This window comes from Heterodontus francisci, chromosome 25 (assembly GCF_036365525.1).
Source record: "Heterodontus francisci isolate sHetFra1 chromosome 25, sHetFra1.hap1, whole genome shotgun sequence".
Classification (NCBI taxonomy): Eukaryota; Metazoa; Chordata; class Chondrichthyes; order Heterodontiformes; family Heterodontidae; genus Heterodontus; species Heterodontus francisci.
In genome coordinates this window covers 58,636,148-58,660,000 of record NC_090395.1, presented here as the reverse complement: position 1 = coordinate 58,660,000, position 23,853 = coordinate 58,636,148, and the positions used below count along the sequence as shown (strand labels likewise).

The following is a 23,853-nucleotide window of genomic DNA, read 5'->3' as shown; positions in this document are numbered from 1 at the left end:
TACAATCAGGCAAGTAATGAGAGGTGGGAGCATCATGAGCATCCCCATCCTCAACCATGGTGGAGTCCAGCATATAAGTACAAGTAATAAGACTGAATTGTTTGTGATTGTCTTCATTCAAAATTGATAAGTGCATGATCCTCTTCAGCCTCCTCTCCAGGTCTTTACCATTATAGATGCCAGTGTCCAAACGATTTGGTTCACTCCATATGACATTAAGAAGTTATTGAGTGTGCTGGACACAGCAAAGGGTATGAGCTCTGACAACTTACTAGATGTAATGCTGAAGATCGGCACACCAAAACTAGCCATCCCCAGCCAAGATATTCTAGTGCAGCTAAGCCAACAATGGCATCTACCTGACCATGTGGAAAATTGACCAATCTAACCCAGCCAATTATTGCCTCATCAGGCTCCATGCAACCATCAGAAATGTGATGGAAGGAGCCATTAATCACCACCAGGTTCTCCTCCAAGTCACACACCATCTTGATCTCCCACTTGTGGGAACTTATTGTCAAGAAAACACACTGAATGACGAACAGTGAAAAAACTAAGGCTGGAAATTTTATTGGAGTTATTCTCACTGCACCATCATATCTTGGCAGGAATATCATAAGTATTACAATGGAATGATTCCACTGAGATCATATAGTCACTTTGCAAAAATCATGTGTGTCATAACTGTGTTTCACGGATGCAAGAAAAACATATACTGGAGCCATGGGGATATATGTAAAAATAAATAGCATGTGTATCAGGCTTGGGACCAGTAATTTGGAATAGTTGGTGATCCCACAAATCTTTACAATTATTGCAAAAGCTGTAACTTGTTGCTCAAGCATCAGAATTTTCCATAAAACCTCTTAGAAAAAATGCAGATTTCTGAGCAATACAGACCAACCCCAATAGAAATATGGGGGTGGATTTTATGCAGAAGGCAGGGCTCCCGGCGCCGGGCTGAAAAGACAGGGGGGACCCTGACTCTGCATTTTTTCTGACCCTCGGAGTGATCCTCAGGTCTTTTGGGGTCAAAGTTTAAGGAGGCAGGATCCCCGTCCCTTTAAACACTAAACAGGGAGGGGGATCCCGCCCTCAAGAGCTGCCAGCCAATCACAGGGCTGACAGCTCAAACGTATCGGCAGCGCCACCGTAAGAAGTAGGTGAGGCGGGGTCGCTGGGGCCAGTCCTGTAGGCCCTGACGAGGGGGTGTGGGGGGTGGGCGCTCAGTCCAGGGGGAGGGGGATCCTGGGGGCTCTAGTGGGATACATGAATTGCCCACAAAAGAGGGACCCCTCCCCCCAAGACAGCAGGGAGGGCGCCTCGTTTTCCAAGGCATCCTCCTCGCATGGCGCGTAAGATCCCAGCGGCAGTGGGAAGAGGCCCTTAATTGTCTGTCAATAGGCCACTTAAGGGCCTCAGTTGGACTCTCGGCGGGAAGGATGGCCAATCCCGCCCCAGGGAAGATCGGGTCCACCAATCCCGGCGTCAGGTTCTGTGGCTGCCGCTACTGCTCCGATTCTCCAGCTCCCCCTGCCACAGAACCCAACGTCAGGGTGGGAACAAAATCCAGCCCACAGAATTGGAACAGTTAACTACTTAAAACATCCAGTGCACAAACCCATCTTTGACTATTGCAGCATTTCTGTATTAAATAAATAGTCAGGTTAAAAGCACAAGAGTTGGAATCAGCCAATTCTTGTTTACTTTAGTGGACTAATGGTTCATGAATTACAGCAATTCTGTGCCAATACCACATCAGCTGAATGAGAGAAATCAATAAAGATTAAATAAAATATTTGTCTATTTTATTAACTGTGGGGAACAACAAACTACTTTATAAAAAGTGAAATAATCCACTGAAATGACTTTAATTTGTGCCTCAGGAGTTGCTGCAGTGCTGCATCTGTGACTCCAGAAATGAATACAATCCCATATATTTCACAAACAGCCATCGAATCAAGAATGTGGTTCCTTCAGGTGCATTGAGGAGCTGGTGGCAATCAGAAAATGGTAAGATTAGCATTTCACTTCATGTAGGGTGCGTAGTAAAATAAGGCACCATGTTTTCATGGAATTGTATTCCTATATTGAAAACATCCTACAAAAAAGAGTTTGTGTTGGAAGCAGTATGAGAATGAGATAGATTCAAAGTGGGTGGAGTTCCTGGAATAACCTAAGAAGCCCTGTACTGCAGCAGACAATTTATTAACTCTAGAGTAAGTGTTGTTAGTTCAGCGTTTAGATATTCATTTTAGGTTTTACTATATTGCATGAGATCCCTTTGCATCTAGCATAGATTGTGTCATTGCACTCACCTTAATGTGAAAGCATGCAGGACCCTTCACTTTGGGAATGGTGAATACCCATTAAGATTTCCCAGTCGAATGGCCTGATAGCCCTAGTAGTGGAATATAGGGCTCCTATTTTACAGATTATGATTTGGAATCCTAAAGCTTTGAACCTGCTCACACTTCTTAGTTGAGCTTCAGCAATTCTTAGGCAGACAGTGAGTTCAAGAGCCAGTGCTTCACAACATGTATAAAGAAATATATATATATATATATATATAGATACACAATAGGCTGGAAATTATTTTAGGTTAGTTTGCCGATGGAAAATGGCTGCAGGGAATGATCTGGGGAAGGAGGATCATGGATTGAGAGAAACTGGTCCTCTGACCTCACCTAAGTAATTGTGGTGAGCTGCCAGCATCTGTCATGCCTCCAGGGGCAGCTCACTCAACTGAAAAGATAAGCGAATTTCCCTGGAAAAGGGTATAACGTTCAGTGAGATAAGAATGAATCGGGGCCAAATTAACTTGGCGGAGAACTTAGTCAATATATAAATGGGTCTGCAGAAAAAAATCTTCATATATGGATATGTAGGGTGGAATCATATCAGCTGGAATTAAAATCTGGAATTAAAAGCTAATCTAATGATGGCCACGAAACCATTGTCAATTGTTGTAAAAACCCATCTGGTTCACTAATGTCCTTTAGGGAAGGAAATCTGTTGTCCTTACCTGGTCTGGCCTACATGTGTCTCCAGACCCACAGCAATGTGGTTGACTCTTACATGCCCTCTGAAATGGCCCAGCAAGCCACTCAGTTGTATCTAACTGCTACGAAGTCAATAAAAAGGATTGAAACCGGACGGACCACCCAGCATCGACCTAGGCACCGGAAACAACAATGACAAACCCAGTCCTGTCGACCCTGCAAAGTCCTCCTTAATAATATCTGGGGGCTTGTGCCAAAGTTGGGAGATCTATCCCACAGACTAGTCAAGCATCAGCCTGACATAGTCATACTCATGGAATCATACCTTACAGACAATGTCCCAGACATTGCCATCACCATCTCCATGTATGTCCTGTCCCACCGGCAGGACAGCTCCACCAGAGGTGGTGGCATAGTGGTATACAGTAGGGAGGGAGTTGCCCTGGGAGTCCTCAACATCGCCTCTGGACCCCATGAAGTCTCATGGCATCAGGTCAAACATGGACAAGGAAACCTCCTGCTCATTACCACCTACTGCCCTGCCTCAGCTGATGAGTCAGTACTCCTCCATGTTGAACAGCACTTGGAGGAAGCACTGAGGATGGCAAGGGCACAAAATGTACTCTGAGTGGGGGACTTCAATGTCCATCACCAAGAGTGGCTCGGTAGCACCACTACTGACCGAGCTGGCTGAGTCCTAAAGGACATATCTGCTAGACTGGGTATGCAGCAGGTGATGAGGGAACCAACAAGAGGGAAAAACATATTTGACCTCGTCCTCACCAATCTGCTTGCCGCAGGTGCATCTGTCCATGACTGTATTGGTAGGAGTGACCACCGCACAGTCCTTGTGGAGACGAAGTCCCGCCTTCACATTGAGGATGCCTTCATCGTGTTGTGTGGCACTACCACCGTGCTAAATGGGATAGATTTTGAACAGATATAGCAATGCAAAACTGGGCATCCATGATGCGCTGTGGGCCATCAGCAGCAGCAGAATTGTACTCAACCACAATCTGTAACCTCATGGTCCGGCATATCCCCCACTCTACCATTACCATCAAGCCAAGAGACCAACCCTGGTTCAATGAAGAGTGCAGGAGGGCATGCCAGGAGCAGCACCAGGCATACCTCAAAATGAGGTGTCAACTTGGTGAAGCTACAACACAGGACTATCTGCGTGCCAAACTGCATAAGCAGCATGCGATAGACAGAGCTAAGCGATCCCATAACCAACGGATCAGATCTAAGCTCTATGTCCTGCCACATCCAGCCGTGAATGGTGGTGGACAATTAAACAACTAACTCCAGGAGGTGGCTCCACAAATATCCCCATCCTCGATGATGGGGGAGCCCAGCACATCAGTGCGAAAGATAAGGCTGAAGCATTTGCAACAATCTTCAGCCAGAAGTGCCAAGTTGATGATTCATCTCGGCCTCCTCCTGAAGTCCCCAGCATCATAGATACCAGACTTCAGCCAATTCGATTCACTTCGTGTGATATCAAGAAACGACTGAAGGTACTGGATACTGCAAAGGCTATGGACCCTGACAATATTCCGGCAATAGTACTGAAGACCTGTGCTCCAGAACTTCCCGCGCCCCTAGCCAAGCTGTTCCAGTACAGCTACAACACTGGTATCTACCCTGCAATGTGGAAAATTGCCCAGGTATGTCCTGTACACAAAAAGCAGGACAAGTCCAACCCGGCCAATTACCGCCCCATCAGCCTACTCTCAATCATCAGTAAAGTGATGGAAGGTGTCATCAACAGTGCCATCAAGCGGTACTTGCTTAGCAATAACCTGCTCGGTGACACTCAGTTTGTGTTCCACCAGGGCCACTCAGCTCCTGACCTCATTACAGCCTTGGTTCAAACATGGACAAATGAGCTGAACTCAAGAGGTGAGGTGAGAGTGACTGCCCTTGACATCAAGGCAGCATTTGCCCGAGTATGGCATCAAGGAGCCCGAGCAAAACTGAGGTCAATGGGAATCAGAGGAAAACCCTCCGCTGTCTGGAGTCATACCTAGCGCAAAGGAAGATGGTTGTGGTTGTTGGAGGTCAATCATCTGAGCTCCAGGACATCACTGCAGGAGTTCCTCAGGGTAGTATCCGAGGCCCAACCATCTTCAGCTGCTTCATCAATGACCTTCCTTCAATCATAAGGTCAGAAGTGGGGATGTTCGCAGTCCAGGCCCACATGCAGCAAGACCTGAACAACATTCAGGCTTGGGCTGACAAGTGGCAAGTAACATTCGCACCACATAAGTGCCAGGCAATGACCATCTCCAACAAGAGAGAATCTAACCATCTCCCCTTGACATTCAACGGCATTACCATCGTTGAATCCCCCACTATCAACATCCTAGGGGCTACCATTGACCAGAAACTGAACCTGAGTAGCCATATAAATACCGTGGCTACAAGAGCAGGTCAGAGGCTAGGAATCCTGAGACGAGTAACTCACCTCCTGACTCCCCAAAGCCTGTCCACCATCTACAAGGCACAAGTCAGGAGTGTGATGGAATACTCTCAGTTGCCTAGATGGGTGCAGCTCCAACAACACTCAAGATGCTTGACACCATCCAGGATAAAGCAGCCAGCTTGATTGGTACCCCATCTACATACATTCACTCCTCCACCACCGACGCACAGTGGCAGCAGTGTGTACCATCTGCAAGATGCACTACAGCAACGCACCAAGGCTCCTTAGGCAGCACCTTCCAAACCCTTTGCCACAAGAAATGGTTGAGGCAGAGACCATAGCATTTTTATGGATAAAACTGGGCTAAGGGAACAACATAGGAATGGGGATAAGTTTTGAATTGCTCTGGGATAGAACTAGCAGAGACATGATAGGTTGAATGACTTCTGTGCTGTAATATTTAGGATATCTTATTTGATTTTGTCATCTGACTCTGTCTCTTTCTCTGCATTTACAGATCAGGATCAAGTGTCTATACAGTTAGATATGGATGGGAAATTCCAACTTAATGATATTCTTCTAAGATTCAAGGTAAGCCACGCTCTTTAATATATTGGCCATCTAGATGTTTTCTTTTCTATATTGTGTCTATTTTATCCCTGTATCTATGTTATCTTCAGCAGACGAGTAGGATGGAACAATAGCAGTCAACTCCATGGATATTGCCACAGAGGCAACCAAATAGGTAGTTCAATTGCTCAGTATGAGAAGCCATTGACTTTCTCTCCATCCGACAGATATCCTGAGCCAACACCATTGATTAGGAGAAGCTGACGTGCAAATGTCAGTAGAGTTTAGAATTCAGGAATCCCAACAGTACTCTTATTATTGCTACACTTCCAGTGAAGGCATTTCCATCTGAAACCCACAGGAAATATAATTTACAAAGTTCCCTGAAAATAACCAAATCCACGAACAGTGATGATTTTTAAAATTCTTTCATGGATGTGGGCATCACTGGCAAGGCCAGCATTTGTTGCCCATCCTATTTAGACTATTTTAAAAGGCAGTTAAGAGTCAACCACATTGCCATCGGTCTGGAGTCACATACATGTAGGCCAGACCAGGTAAGTACAGCAGATTTTCTTCCCTAAAGGACATTAGTGAACCAGATGGGTTTTTTATTTTGCAACAATCAATGATAGTTCCATGGCAGCATTACTGAGATTAGCACTTTGAATTCCAGATTTTTTTTATTATTATTTGAATTTTTTTATTAATTAATTGAATTTAAATTCTGCCAGCTACCATGGTGGGATTTAAACCCATGTCCCCAAGGCATTAGCCTGGGCCTCTGGATTGCTAGTTCAGTGACATTACCACTATGCCACCATCTCCCCAAATGTAAAACAATAGTTTCTGGATTCTGTATTTGCTGTTCAGATAATAGCAACCATAGGTTTTGACCCTTCTGAATAGTTCTAAAGGAAATATCTATTAATTTATTACCGTTGCGATGAATAGTACTTCCAATTTTGTCCTAATCCATTCTACCTGTATTATGCCTTTGCCTGTCACTGTTGGGTTATAATATGCTACAGGTCACTGCCTGTGCTGTTCCTTATTTGAAATAGGTTGATACCCTCCCACTTCATCAGTAATGACTGAATTAATGTTCCCAATTGTATCTCTTGATTTATTTAGCTAGACCACTTTTAGGTCGCATGCTTCAAGGAAAGAGTGCTGTACATAGTCATAAATTATGAGTTTGTTTATCTCCATGCAAATGTGATCCTCCTAGCATCTCTGAACTCAATTAATTTTGATTATTTTCATGAAGAGAAGGTGCTTTTAATGCTTTGTGTTTTATATTTCCCTTCAGTCTCCACGGCCAGCAGCCATGATGATAGAGCGCTCCACAGATTTTGGTCAAACCTGGAAACCATACCAGTATTTTGCTGATGACTGTGCAGCCTCCTTCCCTCAAATCCAAACAGGACAGCCACGGAGTTTTGATGATGTGCGTTGTCAAGTGCAGCCCCGGAATCGAGATTCATCTGATGAGCAGGTACAGCCACGCACAGCAATATTACTGAGGATCACAACGAAACATTAACCTATGATTCTCAGCACCACCATTCTACTTTCCTTCTATCCACACCCTCCTTTAGGGAGAGTGGGAAAACACATTGCTGATGTATAAACTGTAACACGTAAAGGAGTGAGCTGATAGCTGTATAATATCAGAAATATCAGCAATTCTATTTGCTGAATATGATGCTAAATTGCAATCTATGAAAACTAGGATTAATTAAATGAAGTATTTTGACTGTTTCTTCTTTCCATGTTTGATTCTAGGTTACATTTAACCCACTCAAGCTGGCTGATTATATCAGTGGTTCAAAGAGTGACAAGATTAACAGTAAGAGGCTTATTTGACCTAATAAATCCCAATTAATATTTATGATCTCTCAACTTTTAAATGAACTCTGAGTTTTTGAACGCCTTCGTAAATAGTTACAGTAACCAGAATAATTAGAACTTGTACACAGTGAGTTCCAATTCTTGTTTGAATTGACAGAAAAGCATTCCTAAGTTTACCTGAGGAATAGATATGCACTTCTGACTTAAGTTTTGGGTTAGAAAATTGTTTCAAGCAAACCCAGAGGCAACACATTGGAATCAAACCATTGAATCTTTATTGCTTTGTTCAATTCGTATGCTGCAGAATAGTCAATTTTCCATGACGTTACCCATGAAGAGTCTAGATAGGTATAGCCTTCAGATAAAGTGGGGTTAGAGGGCAATGGATAATTGAACCATGGCAGGCAATCTCAATTTTAAAACTCAAATGTTCTGTCGTTATTTTTATATATTAGTTTAATGATATTAATACCAGTTAAATAGCAAAACTGATGGCAATTTGGGAAGCAGGAAAGAAGAATTGTTTGGGCATAGGAATTCCTCTACACTAAAGGCTTCAGAGCTGGGAGATGCATCTCACGACTGACAGGATAGTGTAGTAGTTTAATCAGAAACACAAAATGGCAATTACCATTATAAATATGAATGTAATGAATTTATAATGGAAGAAGTTAACACAAAATGACAATAAGGAAGTAAAGTTGTGTACACCATAAGTGCATGTAGACTTATGAGCAGTTTCGTTATGTATATGGGGGCTTGTACATTCTACTTAAACGCCTCAGCCTATAACCTTGATACTTCAAAACTTGTATGAAGACTATTATTCAACTACAAATCTCATTCATTGTCATGATTTAAAATTGTTTCTTATAGTTTCAGCCCATCCAGAAGAGTCACAAGACCCTTGCTGTATTTTTAAGTAAACAAATATTGTCTCTCTATTCTTAGACATAACACCATTTACAAACCTGAGGATTAATTTTATCAAACCATACAAGCCAGCTTTATCCCATGAGCTTCGTAATGTCAACGACTTCTATGCTGTGTATGAAATGAAGGTTCAAGGCAGCTGTTTCTGTAATGGACATGCATCAAGTTGCATCTCAGAAGATAATTCTGTTTATACGCCACAAGGACCAAGAAAAATGGTAAGAATCCCGTTATCATTTCATGTCCTTATTTCAAGGTAGAAATAAGCAACAGACTGACAGCCTTTACTGGACATCTTTGCATACCTTAGTCTAAAGTACTGACCACTGCCATACCATCATGTACAGAACAATTAAGTTGGTTGTTATTCCATAATATTCCTATGGTTCATGAACTATGGAAATAGGAAGGAAATTCACAGAGATGCATTAATAATATCAAAATGAAAGTTGTATAATGGCAGAAATATGAAACCCAATGCCACCTAGAATACCATCTACTTATTGCAGCCTGTGAAAACTCGCATAAATGTTGTCCTTCACAATTTGTCAGATAGTATCAAATATAATAAATCAGTTTAATTATGCTATCGCATTTCTGAGTAGGATATTCTGTAGGATATGTGGTAAAAGTATAAACTCAGCATTATATCAATACTGAATGCAGGAATATTTAGGGTTGCAATCAGTAAATTTCTTTAACAAGCAGTTGCTAGTTTGGAGTTACCTGCACTGGCTCCCTGTCTCCCAATGTATCAAATGCAAAATCCCTGTTCTTGTGTACAAATCACTCCTCAACCTTACCCCATTGCAACTGCCTCCAGCCTTGCACCCCTCCCATGTCCTCCACATCTCCTTTTCTGGCCTTTGGTGCATCCCTCCTTCACAATCAATTCAGCTTTACTCTCTGTAACTTCTTTCCTAAAGATCTTCACCTTTTTACCTCTTTCTCCATCTTCCAACGGCATCTGAAAACTCCCTCTTCCACAAGTTTTCAATCACATCTTCTAAGGTTTACTCCAAGGCTCGGCATGCATCCCTTTCTTATCCTGTAAAGCCTCTTGGGATATTGAATGGACCATATAAATGCAAATTGTTGCTTGAGAATTGAAGATAATAGTGGATGTTCAAGTCTGCCACATGGTTTGCAGTTAGGACAGCAGTGGAGAATGACAACTGTCTAGGAAGCAAAAATTATGTCAAGATGGAATTTCCATTATCTTTAATTCTCAAAGTCAGAAATTCCTGCCAATATCTTACCTTTCTAGGGCTTTCAGAATGAATAGAGAAAGAATTACACTGACAGAAATGCAGGATTTAGACTGAGGTCCGATATGATTTTTATTCAATGAATGAGACTAACCTTAAGTCTCACAAGGCATGGTAGCACCAGTCTAATCAAAATGGTTTGGACAAACATTTCAAGAAATTGCTTATGTCTATGAGTATCAATTGTAATGCAGTTTAAGCGCTTCCATATAATTGGGAAACTTCTGTAGATGCCCCCTGCAGTTAGGTCAGAATCCTGGCCTTGTTTGCATTTTTAGATTTGTGTTGTCAGTAGTTCACTCTCCATTTCTTTTAGATTCAAGAACAATGTGTCTGTAAGCACAATACTGCAGGTAAAAATTGTGAGATGTGTGCAAGCTTCTACAATGACCAACCCTGGAAGCCAGCTGATGATTACAATACCAATCAGTGTAAAAGTGAGTAAATGCCCTATTGTCTCATGTGTCCAATCTCTCTATGGGGGCGGGGACTACATGGTTTTTAGAGAGTGGGAGGCAATGTCCTGTCTAGCCCACCCTCTCACTCTGCACCTAGTTACATGCCGAACACATTCTTCAAATTAGTTCTCTTCCTTTTTGCCAATGCATTGCTATTCCTTTATATTCCTTTATCGGGGTAATTTTATAAATTCTTACTCCTGTTGTGAAATTTCAGTCACCATGAGTGCACAATGGGAATTTGGGCACAAACACTCCTGTATTTCCAGCTATCAAAATTAATGACTGGAAAATTAATCTTTGAATTCCCAGATGCTGGGAGAATAGATTTGTAAAATGATCACTTATAAACTCGATTATGTATACAGTTAAATTATGTAGTATATTTCTATAATTGTGTTTTGGAAAAAGTCCACATAACTGGAGAAAAGTCATTCTTATTCAGATCGGACAGCAGGAAACCGTGGAAACTAAAAAAGGCAGGGTCTTAGATTGGAGTTTGAGTGTCTAAGCATGTTCTCACAGTACCTTAGTTTTCCTGGTCACGGGGATGGAAAGACAAAGATCCTGTGCATCGCTCTGTTTACTTATAGGGTGATCCATTTAGGTGATACTTAGATGCAGATTTTAGCTATAATTTGCTTTCTTTACTTCCTCCTACAGAGTGCAACTGTAACAATCACTCCCAGAAGTGCCACTTTGATCCAGAGGTGTACAGAGCCAGCGGAAGAATCAGTGGTGGAGTCTGTGAGGACTGCCAGCACAACACAATGGGACACAACTGTGAGAAATGCAAACCCTCTTTCTACCGCAGGCCACAACGAGATATCACAGCAATCGACGCCTGTTTTCGTAAGTGAATTCCACCTAGTATCAGAATCAGTGTCAGCAAAGAGATAGGGAAGAACATCCTCAACCAGTACATTGATTTAAGATATATAGGCAGGTCAAACTTTCCATTTGCTACAGTTTCCATGACACCACAAAGCCTATTTATTATCATAGTATTTAAATTGGATCACAGTGAGCGTGGCATCAAGCCCAGCACTAATTGGCACTAAATTAAGAGTCACACTTACTTGGGCCGGGGGTGGGTGGTACATTTTTGGTGTCTAGTTTATATTTTAGAAATTTCCAGCCACTCCAATCAAAGCTCAGATTTTCCAGTTCAAAAGCAATACACCTCACTGCAGTAAAGGTAAGTGGTCACAGGATTAGCTGGTATGGGAAATAGAAATGTAATGCTTGTACAGTAAAAACTAAGAACTTACTTAGAGATACAGCACTGAAACAGGCCCTTCGGCCCACCGAGTCTGTGCTGACCATCAACCACCCATTTATACTAATCCTACATTAATCCCATATTCCTACCACATCCCCACCTTCCCTCAATTCCCCTACCTATACTAGGGACAATTTACAATGGCCAATTTACCTATCAACCTGCAAGTCTTTGGCTGTGGGAGGAAACCGGAGCACCTGGAGGAAACCCACGCGGTTACAGGGAGAACTTGCAAACTCCGCACAGGTAGTATCCAGAACTGAACCCGGGTCACTAAAGCTGTGAGGCTGCGGTGCTAATCACTGCACCACTGTGCCGCCTTTCACAATCTTAAGTTCTCGCAAAGCACTTCACAGCCAATTCAATACTTTCGCAGTGTAGTTATATTTTTAATGTGAGAAATATAGCATCAACTTACTGTCCTACAAACAGCAATGCAATAATGACCCATAATTTGGGAAAACAGAATATTCTAAGATGAATACTGTAAGGATTTGTTTTTATTTTTCAGAATGCACGTGCAATGGACTGGGATCCCAACCTGACGGCCGATGTAACCAGGCCACAGGCCAGTGTAATTGTCTGCCAAATGTGATAGGTCCAAACTGCGACAGGTGCGCTGAGGGTTACTGGAACTTGAGAAGAGGAGTTGGCTGCGAGACATGCAGCTGTGATTCCAGAAACTCTTACAGCCAGCGCTGTGATAAGGTACAGTATAAGTCCCAACACACCACTAAAAGTGCTGCTAACCATTCCAAATAAAGATCTACTTAAGTTGAGCAGCAATCTGTCTCATTCCCGTTGTTAATTCATATATTTTTTTTTCCATTCGTTCATACAATGTGGGTATCGCTGCAAGTCCAGCATTTACTAAGCAATGAACTGCGCAAAAACAAAAATGAGCCATCAGGGATGATTTTCTAACATTTTCTCATTGCAAGGGCATGCAGATTTTGCTGGCGCCTTATTTTAAGGCAGGGGAAAGCAAGGCATAACCTTAAACCCAAGGTTTCATAATGTATTGCAGATTGTTTGAAATACTAATGTACGGCTAGAATTGTCACAACGTAGTGTGGGTGTAATGCTATGTAACATAATTTTACACCAATATATTTTCTTAAAACATGTTTAGATATATGCTTCACTAGATATATGATTCATACTCTGGTATAATTTGTATCCCAATTTTTACAGCATGTGTTATATGCGATATATTTTGTAATTGTAATGAAATTAAGCATCAACAGCAACTGGAATTTGCATAGCCCCTTTAACATAGTAAAACATCCTGAGCTGCTTCACAGGATCCTTACCAAATAAAATTTGACATCTTTAGATGACTTCTATAGGCTTCTGCCCTAGCAACGTAGTTTAAAATCTACAGTTTTGCTGTTGGGATTGAGAGCAGTCTCTTTATCGTGGGTGATCTTTTATGAAGTCTTGCTGCTATGTTCAGTTACTGGGTGGTTAAGTCACCACGCGCACAATGCTTACAGTATAACAAAGAACAACAGTGTCCCTTTAGGATAGCCTTCACTGAAATACCAAAAAGATACATATTTTGGGGGCTTCTTCAACTATTTGCAGTGTAACAGAATACTGATGTGTTACTATATTGTTGTGTCCAGGTCACAGGCCAATGTCCTTGCAGGACAGCCAATAGCGGAAGAACTTGTGGCAGGTCAAATATGCAAAAATGCCCAGACTACTACTACAGTTTGGGTACAGAATGCGTACGTAAGTATCCCATGACTTTAGTTATTTCATTTTACTGAAACAAATATACTTACCCTGATCGAAACATCTTAGGATCCTCCTGTCAAAGTCTCCTGACCTATCAGATCCTATTGGATTCCTGTACATTTGTGAAACAGGTCCTGCTGATTCTATTCAGTACAATGTAACAGGAAAGAATGTTATGGAGCCTTAAAGGTGAACAAAGGCGTGTTATACTGCCATGCATTGAACCAAGTACCTCAGTCTACGACATCATACCATTTCTTAAGCTGCAGAAGGTATTCTAATAAGATTGTATTAATGAAGCATAAATAAGGAATGTAGTTTCCAAGTGTGGAGAAGAACATTCTGTGAAGCTACATTGGGTTTGACTACTTGTACCACATTGTGCTTAACAAGTTGTGAGCTCTAAATAAATCCTCACTAGTTAACATATTACAGCATGTTATACATTTACTTATGGCAAAATGACTGAGAAATACATTCTGTAATGTCAATCCAGAATGATCAGAGGCTCACAGATAAACTCAGGACTCTGCTTTTATTGGCATCCATTTTTCAGCTAAATATTTAGCATCAGTGATGGGGCTATTCTCTGTTCTGGACGAGCTGCAGGAGGTATTCTTACTCTGGTTTCATTCCTGACTTATACTACAATGTGAAGCCACAGCCAAGCAATGGATGTTGACTGTGCAGTAAAACTGCTCTATTAGCAATAAAATAAATCACAAAATCTCTGGGACAGAGAGAAAAAGTGCTGGAAACACACAGCATCTATGGAGCGATCAGTCAAGTTAATGTTTCAGGTGTGAGGCTTCGTCAGAATGGAGAAAAAAAACTAAAGGTGAGCAGGATTTTAAAAGGAGCACTGCAAAGCGAAGGGGAGAAAATACATATACATGCACAAACAGGACAGGAAGTATGTGTGGAACGAACCGTGAGATGCTTAAAAGAGAAAAAGGAGATAGCTAAATGGCTGAGGTGATATTAATATGAGATAATAAACTAAATTAAATAGACAAAGAGAACTTGTGAATAACTGAGGCAAGTCTGAAATAGAAATAGGAGAGGCTGACAAAGTGAAACAGAATACAACAGCCTGGGAAGAAGCAAACAGCAGGCAGACACAGGCAGATTACTCTGCCGGGATAGTGTTCCAGTGCAGGGTTTCCATCCCATGCTAAACCCATATAACACCCCCCACCCCCATCGCTCTCCCAAAACATTGACGTACCCATCCCTCATTGCCAACATCTGCCATTAAGAAAGTGAGTCTGATAGTTAAGATCTGAAATCATAAGAATCAGTTTTGTTACATATTCTCTGACCTCAGCTGATCACTTAACCCATTCAAACTTTGCTTTTACTTTGTTATATCAGCATTCTCGCCTTCCAGTTCACTATTCTAAATCTTCCCAATTCTGACTGATCTTAAAATATATTGTGAAAATTCATCCCAGTACCTCTGGTATAATCATTTTAACCCTTGATTTTGTTCCCTTCATTGTTTCTTCCTCTCTAATAACTGCTTCTTATCCTTCATTCCCACCCCCATATTATCTGCTTCCAGCTGGTCTAGTCAGGTACAAACACCTCCAAGGCAGCTGCCACATTGGATATTTTTCTCTCATGGTTTTGTGAGGAGCTCCATCTAGTGCTCTGATTGAGAGCCGCAGTTCAATCTTGAACCCTCAGATTAACAGGAAAGATCGGTAAAATCCTATCTGTTCTGCACTCGCCAGCCCATGATATTCTGCTCCTTACCGTGAATTGGTGGGGGGCAGTAATCACGAGCTGGCAAGCACAGAAACGGAAACCCCCAGCCCATGGTATCTGCACTGGTGTTTCACTCCACTCAAATCGCCTAGTCTAATTCCACTTTCCTGCTTGCTCATGCACACCTTCTAATATTTCTCATTTTCACCCAATCCTTTAATTTTTAAATCCCCTGCTGCCTCCTTAGCAATATTGGATGGAGGACTGCAACCCAGACAATAAATGTGTCATTAAACCAATCATTTAAATGCACCCTCCACATATGGCTGGGCGTACTCACCTGCTAAGTTGTTGACAGGAATATGACCTCCAAAGCATTTCCTGATATTATTCAGCCTCTATTTTCACATCCAACAGAAAATTCTAGAAGTGATGGCGGAGGCTAAGGAGGAGTCGGGACAACTACGTGACACATTTCCCACTCTTGACCACCCCAAGTTCGACAGAAACAAAGGGGAAATCTATAAGTCTTGTTCTATTAGAAATGGAATCACATTTTTCTCCCAATTTTCTGGTCTCGCTCATGGTACAATTGTGTATTTGCATTGATGCCACAACAATATTAGTTGAATGTCCTGAATCAATTCTCTTTGAAACTTGCTCCCTCGACAGGATGTGATTGTGACCCAAGTGGGACCGAGGCTGGTGGATGTGACAAGAGTACAGGACAGTGCCTGTGTCGCGCAGGCTTTACAGGGAGGCGCTGTAATGAGTGCAAGCAAGTCCGTGGTTACTGCTCTGACTTTCCAAACTGCCAACAGTGTCACCCGTGTTTCCAGATTGTCGATAATCAAATAAGCACACTAAATATTCGACACAAAGCCCTGGTAAACATAAAGCTGCCAACTCAAGCAGGCAATCGTTACGATTCTGAGATACGTGCCCTAGATAATAAACTGCAACAAGTTCAGGCAATAATTAGCAATCCAGCCGTGACAGACAGCACAATCACAGATGTGTACAACAACTACAACCGGCTCAGGTAGGATGGTTGAAATAATCGTTCAAATGTTAATAATTTATTTTTTATCATTGTCTATTTTTGCATATTTACTCTTTTTTCATTGCAGGATTTTGGTATTCACTTTGTTGCCCTGTTCTATGCATGCCCTTTAGTGTGTATAATCCTCCAACAGACAGAGGCAGGTAACTCACTCTCATTAGTTTGAGTCAGAAGGCCATGGGTTCAAGCCCCACTCTGACTTGAGCTCATAATCTAGGCTGACACTTCAGTGCAGTGCTGAGGGAGTGCTGCACTGTCGGAGGTGCTGTTTTTTGGATGAGATGTTAAACTGAGGCCCTGTCTACACTCTCAAGTAGATGTAAAAGATCCCACATTGCAATTTAAAGAGAAAGTGTTTTCCTACATTACAACAGTGATTGCATTTCAAAAGTACTTCATTGACTCTGAAATGCTTTGTGATGTCTTCTGGTGCTATATAAATGCACGTTATTTATTTTTAATATTGATGTCACATTAATGCACAGTATAAATAAAATAGCAGATATAGGGGTGGTAAGATACACAAAAATAATTAACCTGCTCTGGAGTTATCCCCAGGGGTCACGTCATAAACTATTTCCACGGCAGAAACATATGCAATGGTTTCACTGACATTTGAAGTTGTTTTTAAGATTATACAGTTACAGGTCAGGTGTGCAGTTCCACATTTCTCACTGTGACTTGGTTTAAGTGCAGCTGAAAGGCATCAAGCTGAGTCAGGCATCTGAATCTAGACTGATCACTCATTGTGAAATCTGAATTAAGAAAGAAACCTCTGACTGGAGCATAAGGCTGAAACATCAAGCTTTGATCTATAAAATTATCAGTCAGATCTATGCCAATATGTTCAGTATCTAACTGTTGCTGTATGAGAGGTGAGATTGGAGCAAAAATACAAATGTGAGAATTCCAAAACCTGTAAGGGTTCTGTAGAATCCATGTTTCACTACTTCCTGACTGTTGGTGTTGCACTAAATTCAGGACTTTATTCCTCAGCTTGTTTGTTTATTTTTGGGAACAGAGTGGAGGCTGAGCAGATCAACCCTGACACCAATATTGTGGATCAAAGTTATCGCCTGCACAGTGAAATGGATGTCTTGAACAGTAATGTTAAAAACATCAACAGTCAATTACAGAGCACGAAGGAGAAAATAGATCATTTCATCAGTGAAGGATCACAAGGGACACAAGGTATGACACCCTCGAACCCATAGTACTGTTATGCTAGTGTTCTATTTTAGTAAACCATCAGTTTGTGTTGTTTTTCAACATTCATTGTCTGAGTGCAGCAGGTTTTTAAACTAAAGTTTCATTTAATGATGATGTACCTTTAATTGTTAAGACCACTGTGTGGAACAGACCAGGAAGGTTTAGATTGATCCAGAGTTTTGTGCTGGGTTCACTAATCTCAGTCAAGCATTGTTGGCTAAGAAGGTAAAAATAAATCAACTAGGTTTTCCACTACAGGACACTCTCTATCTAGTCGCTCCTGTGAGAAGGTGTATGTGCGCGGATAAGTGAGCACAGCATTGGGCTTGGGCTGTGGTGTCATCTTGACAGTAGGCTGTTTGGCAAGCTTCAGAGAAGCTGTAGAATAACACTGAAGCCTGAGGTTGCACCTTTGGAAAGATAGGGAGATTATTGGAAAGGAACATTGTTTAAAGATCTAGTGGCACTGGATATTGTCATGCTTGCATGACGTGCCAATGAATCGGAGAAGGTTTTCAGCCTGACATTGGGAGCTAGCATGACATGTCAGTGCATCGGGAGGAGGCTTTCACTTGTGAGGTGAGAGAAAATTAGAGGAATGTCTTCCTGCGTCACTGTCTCTCACACAGCTCCTGGACTAGATTTGAGTAATATTGGCAGATACCTGGGAATATGCTACTTGTCCAGACTTCCTGCAGGGTATTGTGGATAGGAAACCTAAGACCATCAGAGAAAGCAGCTTACAGAATGAGGGACATCAGTATTAATAATTGTACAAAATCTGAACACGTTCATTTTTCTTCTGAACACTGATGCTTTGACACACAAAGTACTCAGATCAGGGTTACTGATGATTTATATTTCCTCCAGGTACATTCAACAACATTCTTTCATCATATCAACGGTCTAGAAAAGCAAAAGACCGGGTTGTCGGCGTGGAACCCACCATTATTAAATCTAGAGAAGCTCGGTTAACTGCAAGCCAGCTTATTAAACATGCAAACACAGATACCAGGAATAAATTGGACAAGCTGAAGGATGGCCTCAAGTCTCCCAATATAAATCCTCTCATCAACAAAGTAAGGGACCATTTAAACAGTACAGCATGTGAATTTGTACAAAAAGCATTTGATAGTGGGCAGAATATGCAGCCATGGTAATAATGGGGTTGTATTGGGATTGCCTGTTTCATTCAAATATTGACTTATGACCTCTCCGAAGAACAGTTGTTATAAGTGAATTAACACAACTATATTAGTCTAAAAAAAAGTTGACATATTAAGCCGTGTCACACCATTGACAGGGCGCAGGCTTTGTGAGCATTCCTTTTCTCAGGTGAGTTAACAGATCCTTGAACACTTACAATACAACTGTCACAACTGACAGAACACAATGTGTTTAAGTACATTCCTGTTACAAAGTTCACTCCATTTTGCATCTCAGCTAAATAGCAACATCACAAAAGTATTTCTCCTTGTCATTTACTGTCTTCATCCTTGATTACATTGACTTGCTATTGGGTGTCTTATTCTTCACAAGGGCTCCAATTTTCCATAGCACAGTGATGCACTGTACAAGTATTTGTATATTTCTTGAATTTCAAAGTGAGTCAAGATGATCTCCCAAGTTTCATTTCCACCCACATGAAGGGCAAGTCCTTAGATCTGTTATAGTGTAAACATGACTTTGTTATATGGCCCCAGAAATTTTTATGTAACCTCAACCAGTTTCAGTACTGAAATAGTATCCTATTAAACGGGAACATTAGTACTTTGCTGAACTTTGCCTCCGGTCACTGAACCTCATGGAGGTTCGCACTTAAGTTCTGCATAATTTGCAACAGCTCAAATTCTGCAGCTGGACTGTAGATGCATTCACCTAGGAGCTGTGAAAATCTGGTAGACTTTCTTCTTAGGACTTTTCGAAGCCTGTTTTTAATTTTGTTAACATGCTTTTTTTGTTGAAGATTTATCACTCTCTTCAACTAATGCCATTACGATCTTTCTCCAGGTCTGTGGTGGCTCTCGGAAGGAACCTTGCACTGCAGAAAGATGCCAAGGTGACCTTTGTCCTGAAACCTGTGAAGGTGTCAACTGCCAGGGGACTCTTCAGCTGGCTAAGAAAGCTATTGAAGATGCTGAGAGAGGAAGCATTTCTATACCAGATGTCTCCAACAGAATTGCACAGCTCGCCAAAAGGGTAAGAGCATTCTCTAAATGATCTAATAATAATATAGTGCATAGCACAGGTATACTATTCCCTTCTTATATGCAGGTTTACATATTGTCATAGTTTTTCCCTGCAAGCTGTTTGTGGTAGAATTGCAATAATAGCAATTTTACTTTCAACAACTGAATCTTGCCAACAACTATAAGTAATTGAATATCACCATTATTATTTGGCTATTTTTAACTGAGAAGGTTTTATCATTGATACCAAACTGTGAAAGCTTCAGTAGTGGAGAATGGGCTGTAATCTAACCCGTGCTTAATTCCAGCTTCAAAGTACAGACGTAATGGCGCAACGAATGAAAAGCAACACCTTGCGTTTGACAAATCAAGTTGTCTCAGCCAAAGATCAGATGCAAAAAAACATTGCAGACATCAAGACCCTCATCGCCACACTCAAAGATTTCCTGACGTGTATGTGATCAACTGTTTCAAGTCTTGGTTTAATCTATTTTAATTAATTTGCCTTATTGTCACGAGTGAAAAACATAGCGCAGATTTCTGTCTAAAGCTGACATACACAGTGTGTGTGCAGTGCAGTTCTGTAAGCATCCTCTACTTTATACCCTTTCCTGTCTCCATGAACTGATTATGACATTGTAAAGGGACTGATAGTAAAAGATAGTTAGGGGGAAACAAAAATTGTACCTTTGACATTGCCCAAGGTGATTCCAAATCATGAAGCTTTAATAATGGTGATGGATTGGGTTGCTATCATTTTACTTTCCAGGTGCTTTAATAACATTACCTATTTACATATTACGTAATTTTTACAGCAACCCAGGCAGATCCAGATGAAATTCAGAGAATTAGTGAGAATGTTCTCTCACTCAAACTTCCCACTGATGCTATTACAATCAGAAATAGGATCACCAGTTTACGCAACATTGCAGCCAGACTTCCTGACGTCAGCGAAATATTAGCTAATACACAGGATGATGTTGCCAAGGCTAAAGTGCTTCTTGAAGATGCAAACAAAGCCAGGTACCAAGTGAATCTCATTATAGATATTATCAGGCTTGGGAGAGAGAGGCAATCCTATCATGCTTCACCACTGTAATCTATAACCAATTGATGCATTCCTGCATGGATGTCGTTTTAAATGTTTCAATTATTTGGAGCAACATTTATTTAAAGTGAGAATATATATTTATGTACGATAATCTTAGAGTTGCACTGTATCTTGGGGCATTGCACTGGTCCTAGCTAACAAATCATCTAAAATAAGATAGGATATGATTGTAAAAGGACACCTAAAGTTAAGCTTATTGTGAAATATCCTCTTCCTTCCCTCAGTATTATGGGAACTATACTTGCATATTGAAATTTAAAAGAAGCCCTTCAATCCTGAAAGGGATCGACAATCTTTCTAAGCCTTAAAGAGTTTCTCTATCTAATAGTCATTGTCCTTGATATATGATTGAAGGTACATTCAAACTAAGATGACCTCATTCTTCTTTCTTTGCCGTTGTGATCCAGGGACCGAGCTAGCAGAGTGAAGGATAACATCAGTGAGGTGCGTGATGCTCTGACTGATGCCAATGAGGCACTGAAGAATGTGAACAATATGATTGAAGATGCCACAGAGGCTATTGACACTACACAGGAACAAACTATAGAGGTAAGTGGAACACTTTATAATTTTGAACCTCCTTCAACCATAACGAAAATTACAATAATGTTTCTACACTATGTCCTCCAAAAATGTTGAATTGGAATTTGCCTTTACCGAAAACAGAAATATTTTAATTTTTGAGTGCTTCCTTTTTCTTCTTTTGTTCTTTGCTCCCCATGGACAAAGGTTCCTCCTACACTGAGAGCGCCAATTGTCTGAATTTCAAATGTCTCTATATTTTCCCTCAATACTCCTCCATACTCAGCCAGCAGAAGCCAAAATTAAACTGAGCAGGCCATATAATATCATTTTTCCTTCCTTACCCTCCAGTGATGGAGGACCTTTCTTTTGTAACTTCCCAGTGTAGCTAACAAAAAAACACTCAGTCAACTGCAGCAGATGGAGTCGATTCGAATGGATTGGTTTTGGAATTTGAGCCCCAAATGATTCTGATCACAAACCAAGCACTCGACCATTTACGTAGCTCAGCAACTGTACATGAGTATATAGTTTGAAAAAAAAAGTGAACAGTGACATCACAGGAAAGCTGTTAGGTGATTGGTTGGTGATTAACTGCTGTTAGGGAGTATGTGTAAATAATTGGGTTAGTAAACTACCTTAGGATGCATGTGTAAATAGCTACAAATTGGAAAAAAAACTTAAAATTAAAATTTATGTAACGACCTTATAATTAATTAAGGCACCCAAGCAGAAAAGAAAAGCTGGTGAGTCTACTGTTCTGTTTTACTTTAAAGCTGTAAGGTTTATTACTGAGGTTATTACTACTATTGGTAACATTTTAGTATTGGTAGGGTATATTAATAGTGGTAAGATAGATTAGTTCTTGTAATCTGTAACGGGACAAATAACTCACTCAGTGTGGAAGTAATAAATTAGACAGGCTTTGGGGTGACAGTGAGAAATCACTGAAACAGATGCTTAAACATTTGAAATAGTTCTCATTCGGCCTTTTGGCTAAGATCAAGTGTAGTATCTGTTCTTATCAGTGCTTATTTGATTGAGAAGAGACCATGATCATTGCCTTTTGATCCTGGGGAAGCTTTGAGTAAAATGGCTATAACCAATTTTCGAGCTTCGGGCCAGGGAGTGCGCAACACCGTTCGGGTGGTCGTGAAGGACAAGGAAGGAGATGCACCGGTCGATCGCACCTTTTTCATCAAGAAAATTCTCTTCGATTGCTGCGGATTTCAAGCGACGGACGTCTTCTGCCTGCAGGATTTCCCCAGCAGTGGATACTTCGACGTGACGTTCCGGAACGTGGCGGGATGCATCAAGTTCCTGAAGGCGTTCAAGGAGAAAGGGGACCGGGCGCCACTGTCGATCCTCACAGCGGAGCCGCTCTTCACGCTTCCGTCACAACGGGACCGGGTGGTGACCATTCACCTCTACAACCCCCATGTTCCGGTGGTGGATGTACTCACCTTTCTCGCCAGGTACGTCGAGGTGGCCGGCAGCAGCACTGATGTCAAGGACCCCTTTGGGATCTGGACCAGCAAGCGGCAGGTCAAGGTGACCTTGAAGGTAGATCCCAGTGGAGCCATCATCCACCCTCCCTCCAGCTTCGCTATCGGGGGAAGTCGAGGCTTCTTGGTCTACGCTGGGCAGCCCAGAGTTTGTCGCACCTGTGGCAAATCTGGTCACATGGCAGCCAACTGCAGCACGGTTGTTTGCAAGAACTGCAAGGAGGAAGGCCATCAGACCAAGGACTGTAAGCAGACTAAGTGTTGCAACTTGTGCGGTGCGGCAGGCCATCTCTACAAGACCTGCCCCAAACGTTGTCTCAGCTATGCTCAGGCGGCAAGGTCCAAGGAATGGCCGGGCGAAGGTTCGACGAAGGCGTCCGCTGTTCGAAAGGAGACCAGCAACCTTCTCCGCAGTGAGGAACTTCAACCTGAGAAGGAAGGGGAGGCGGCTGAAACCAACGACCCAGCACCTACCCAGCGCCCGGAAACCCCTCCTCCACAGACAGAATCAATGGAGGAGGAGGCAGCAGATGGACAAACAGGTCAGTGGCAAGTGGTCCAGAGGAAAACCACAAAGAAAAAACATCCCAAAGCCACCACCCAAACCAGTGGCAAGAGGAGGCTCTCTTCTGAATCAGACTGCAACAACTCCTCTTCACTGGACGGGGAAATGCTGGAACGACAGCCCCTTCAAAAGAGGCGGCAGAACTCCGAGATGGATGATAAAGCATCCCAGCCCCCGGGCACTGGAAGCTGTGATGGGCCCGGCGTGCCCCAACCCCAATTCCCCACACGTAACGACGTGGCCAACGCATCTCAGCTCCGGGACACCGGGAGCAAAGACACGTCTGGCGCACCTGAGCTCCGGGAGACCGGGAGCTGTGATGTTTTCGAGGAGGAACAGATGGAAGCAGCTGAGGACAACCCAATCCTCTCTGCCTACAAGACCCCCCCGATGTCACCCGAGCGGCACAAACCCTGCATGAAAAATCAGGAGGGGTTTCTG

The 23,853-nt window shown here is 42.0% G+C and overlaps 1 protein-coding gene and 1 pseudogene across 1 annotated transcript in view; both read left to right on the top strand.

The window, feature by feature from the left end:
* Positions 1–23,853, top strand: part of lamb3 (laminin subunit beta 3) — a 54,644-nt gene that overhangs the window by 16,147 nt on the left and 14,644 nt on the right. Inside the window, exons 4-19 of the mRNA XM_068057590.1 lie at positions 1,875–2,013; positions 5,948–6,021; positions 7,313–7,498; positions 7,789–7,852; positions 8,806–9,005; positions 10,372–10,492; positions 11,177–11,365; positions 12,307–12,503; positions 13,424–13,532; positions 15,921–16,290; positions 17,333–17,502; positions 18,391–18,599; positions 19,531–19,719; positions 20,018–20,162; positions 20,525–20,732; positions 21,228–21,369. Coding sequence (XP_067913691.1) covers positions 1,875–2,013; positions 5,948–6,021; positions 7,313–7,498; positions 7,789–7,852; positions 8,806–9,005; positions 10,372–10,492; positions 11,177–11,365; positions 12,307–12,503; positions 13,424–13,532; positions 15,921–16,290; positions 17,333–17,502; positions 18,391–18,599; positions 19,531–19,719; positions 20,018–20,162; positions 20,525–20,732; positions 21,228–21,369 — 2,712 coding nt within the window. The remainder of the gene's footprint in view (positions 1–1,874; positions 2,014–5,947; positions 6,022–7,312; positions 7,499–7,788; positions 7,853–8,805; positions 9,006–10,371; positions 10,493–11,176; positions 11,366–12,306; positions 12,504–13,423; positions 13,533–15,920; positions 16,291–17,332; positions 17,503–18,390; positions 18,600–19,530; positions 19,720–20,017; positions 20,163–20,524; positions 20,733–21,227; positions 21,370–23,853) is intronic.
* On the top strand, positions 22,316–22,427 carry LOC137384136 (U2 spliceosomal RNA; annotated as a pseudogene).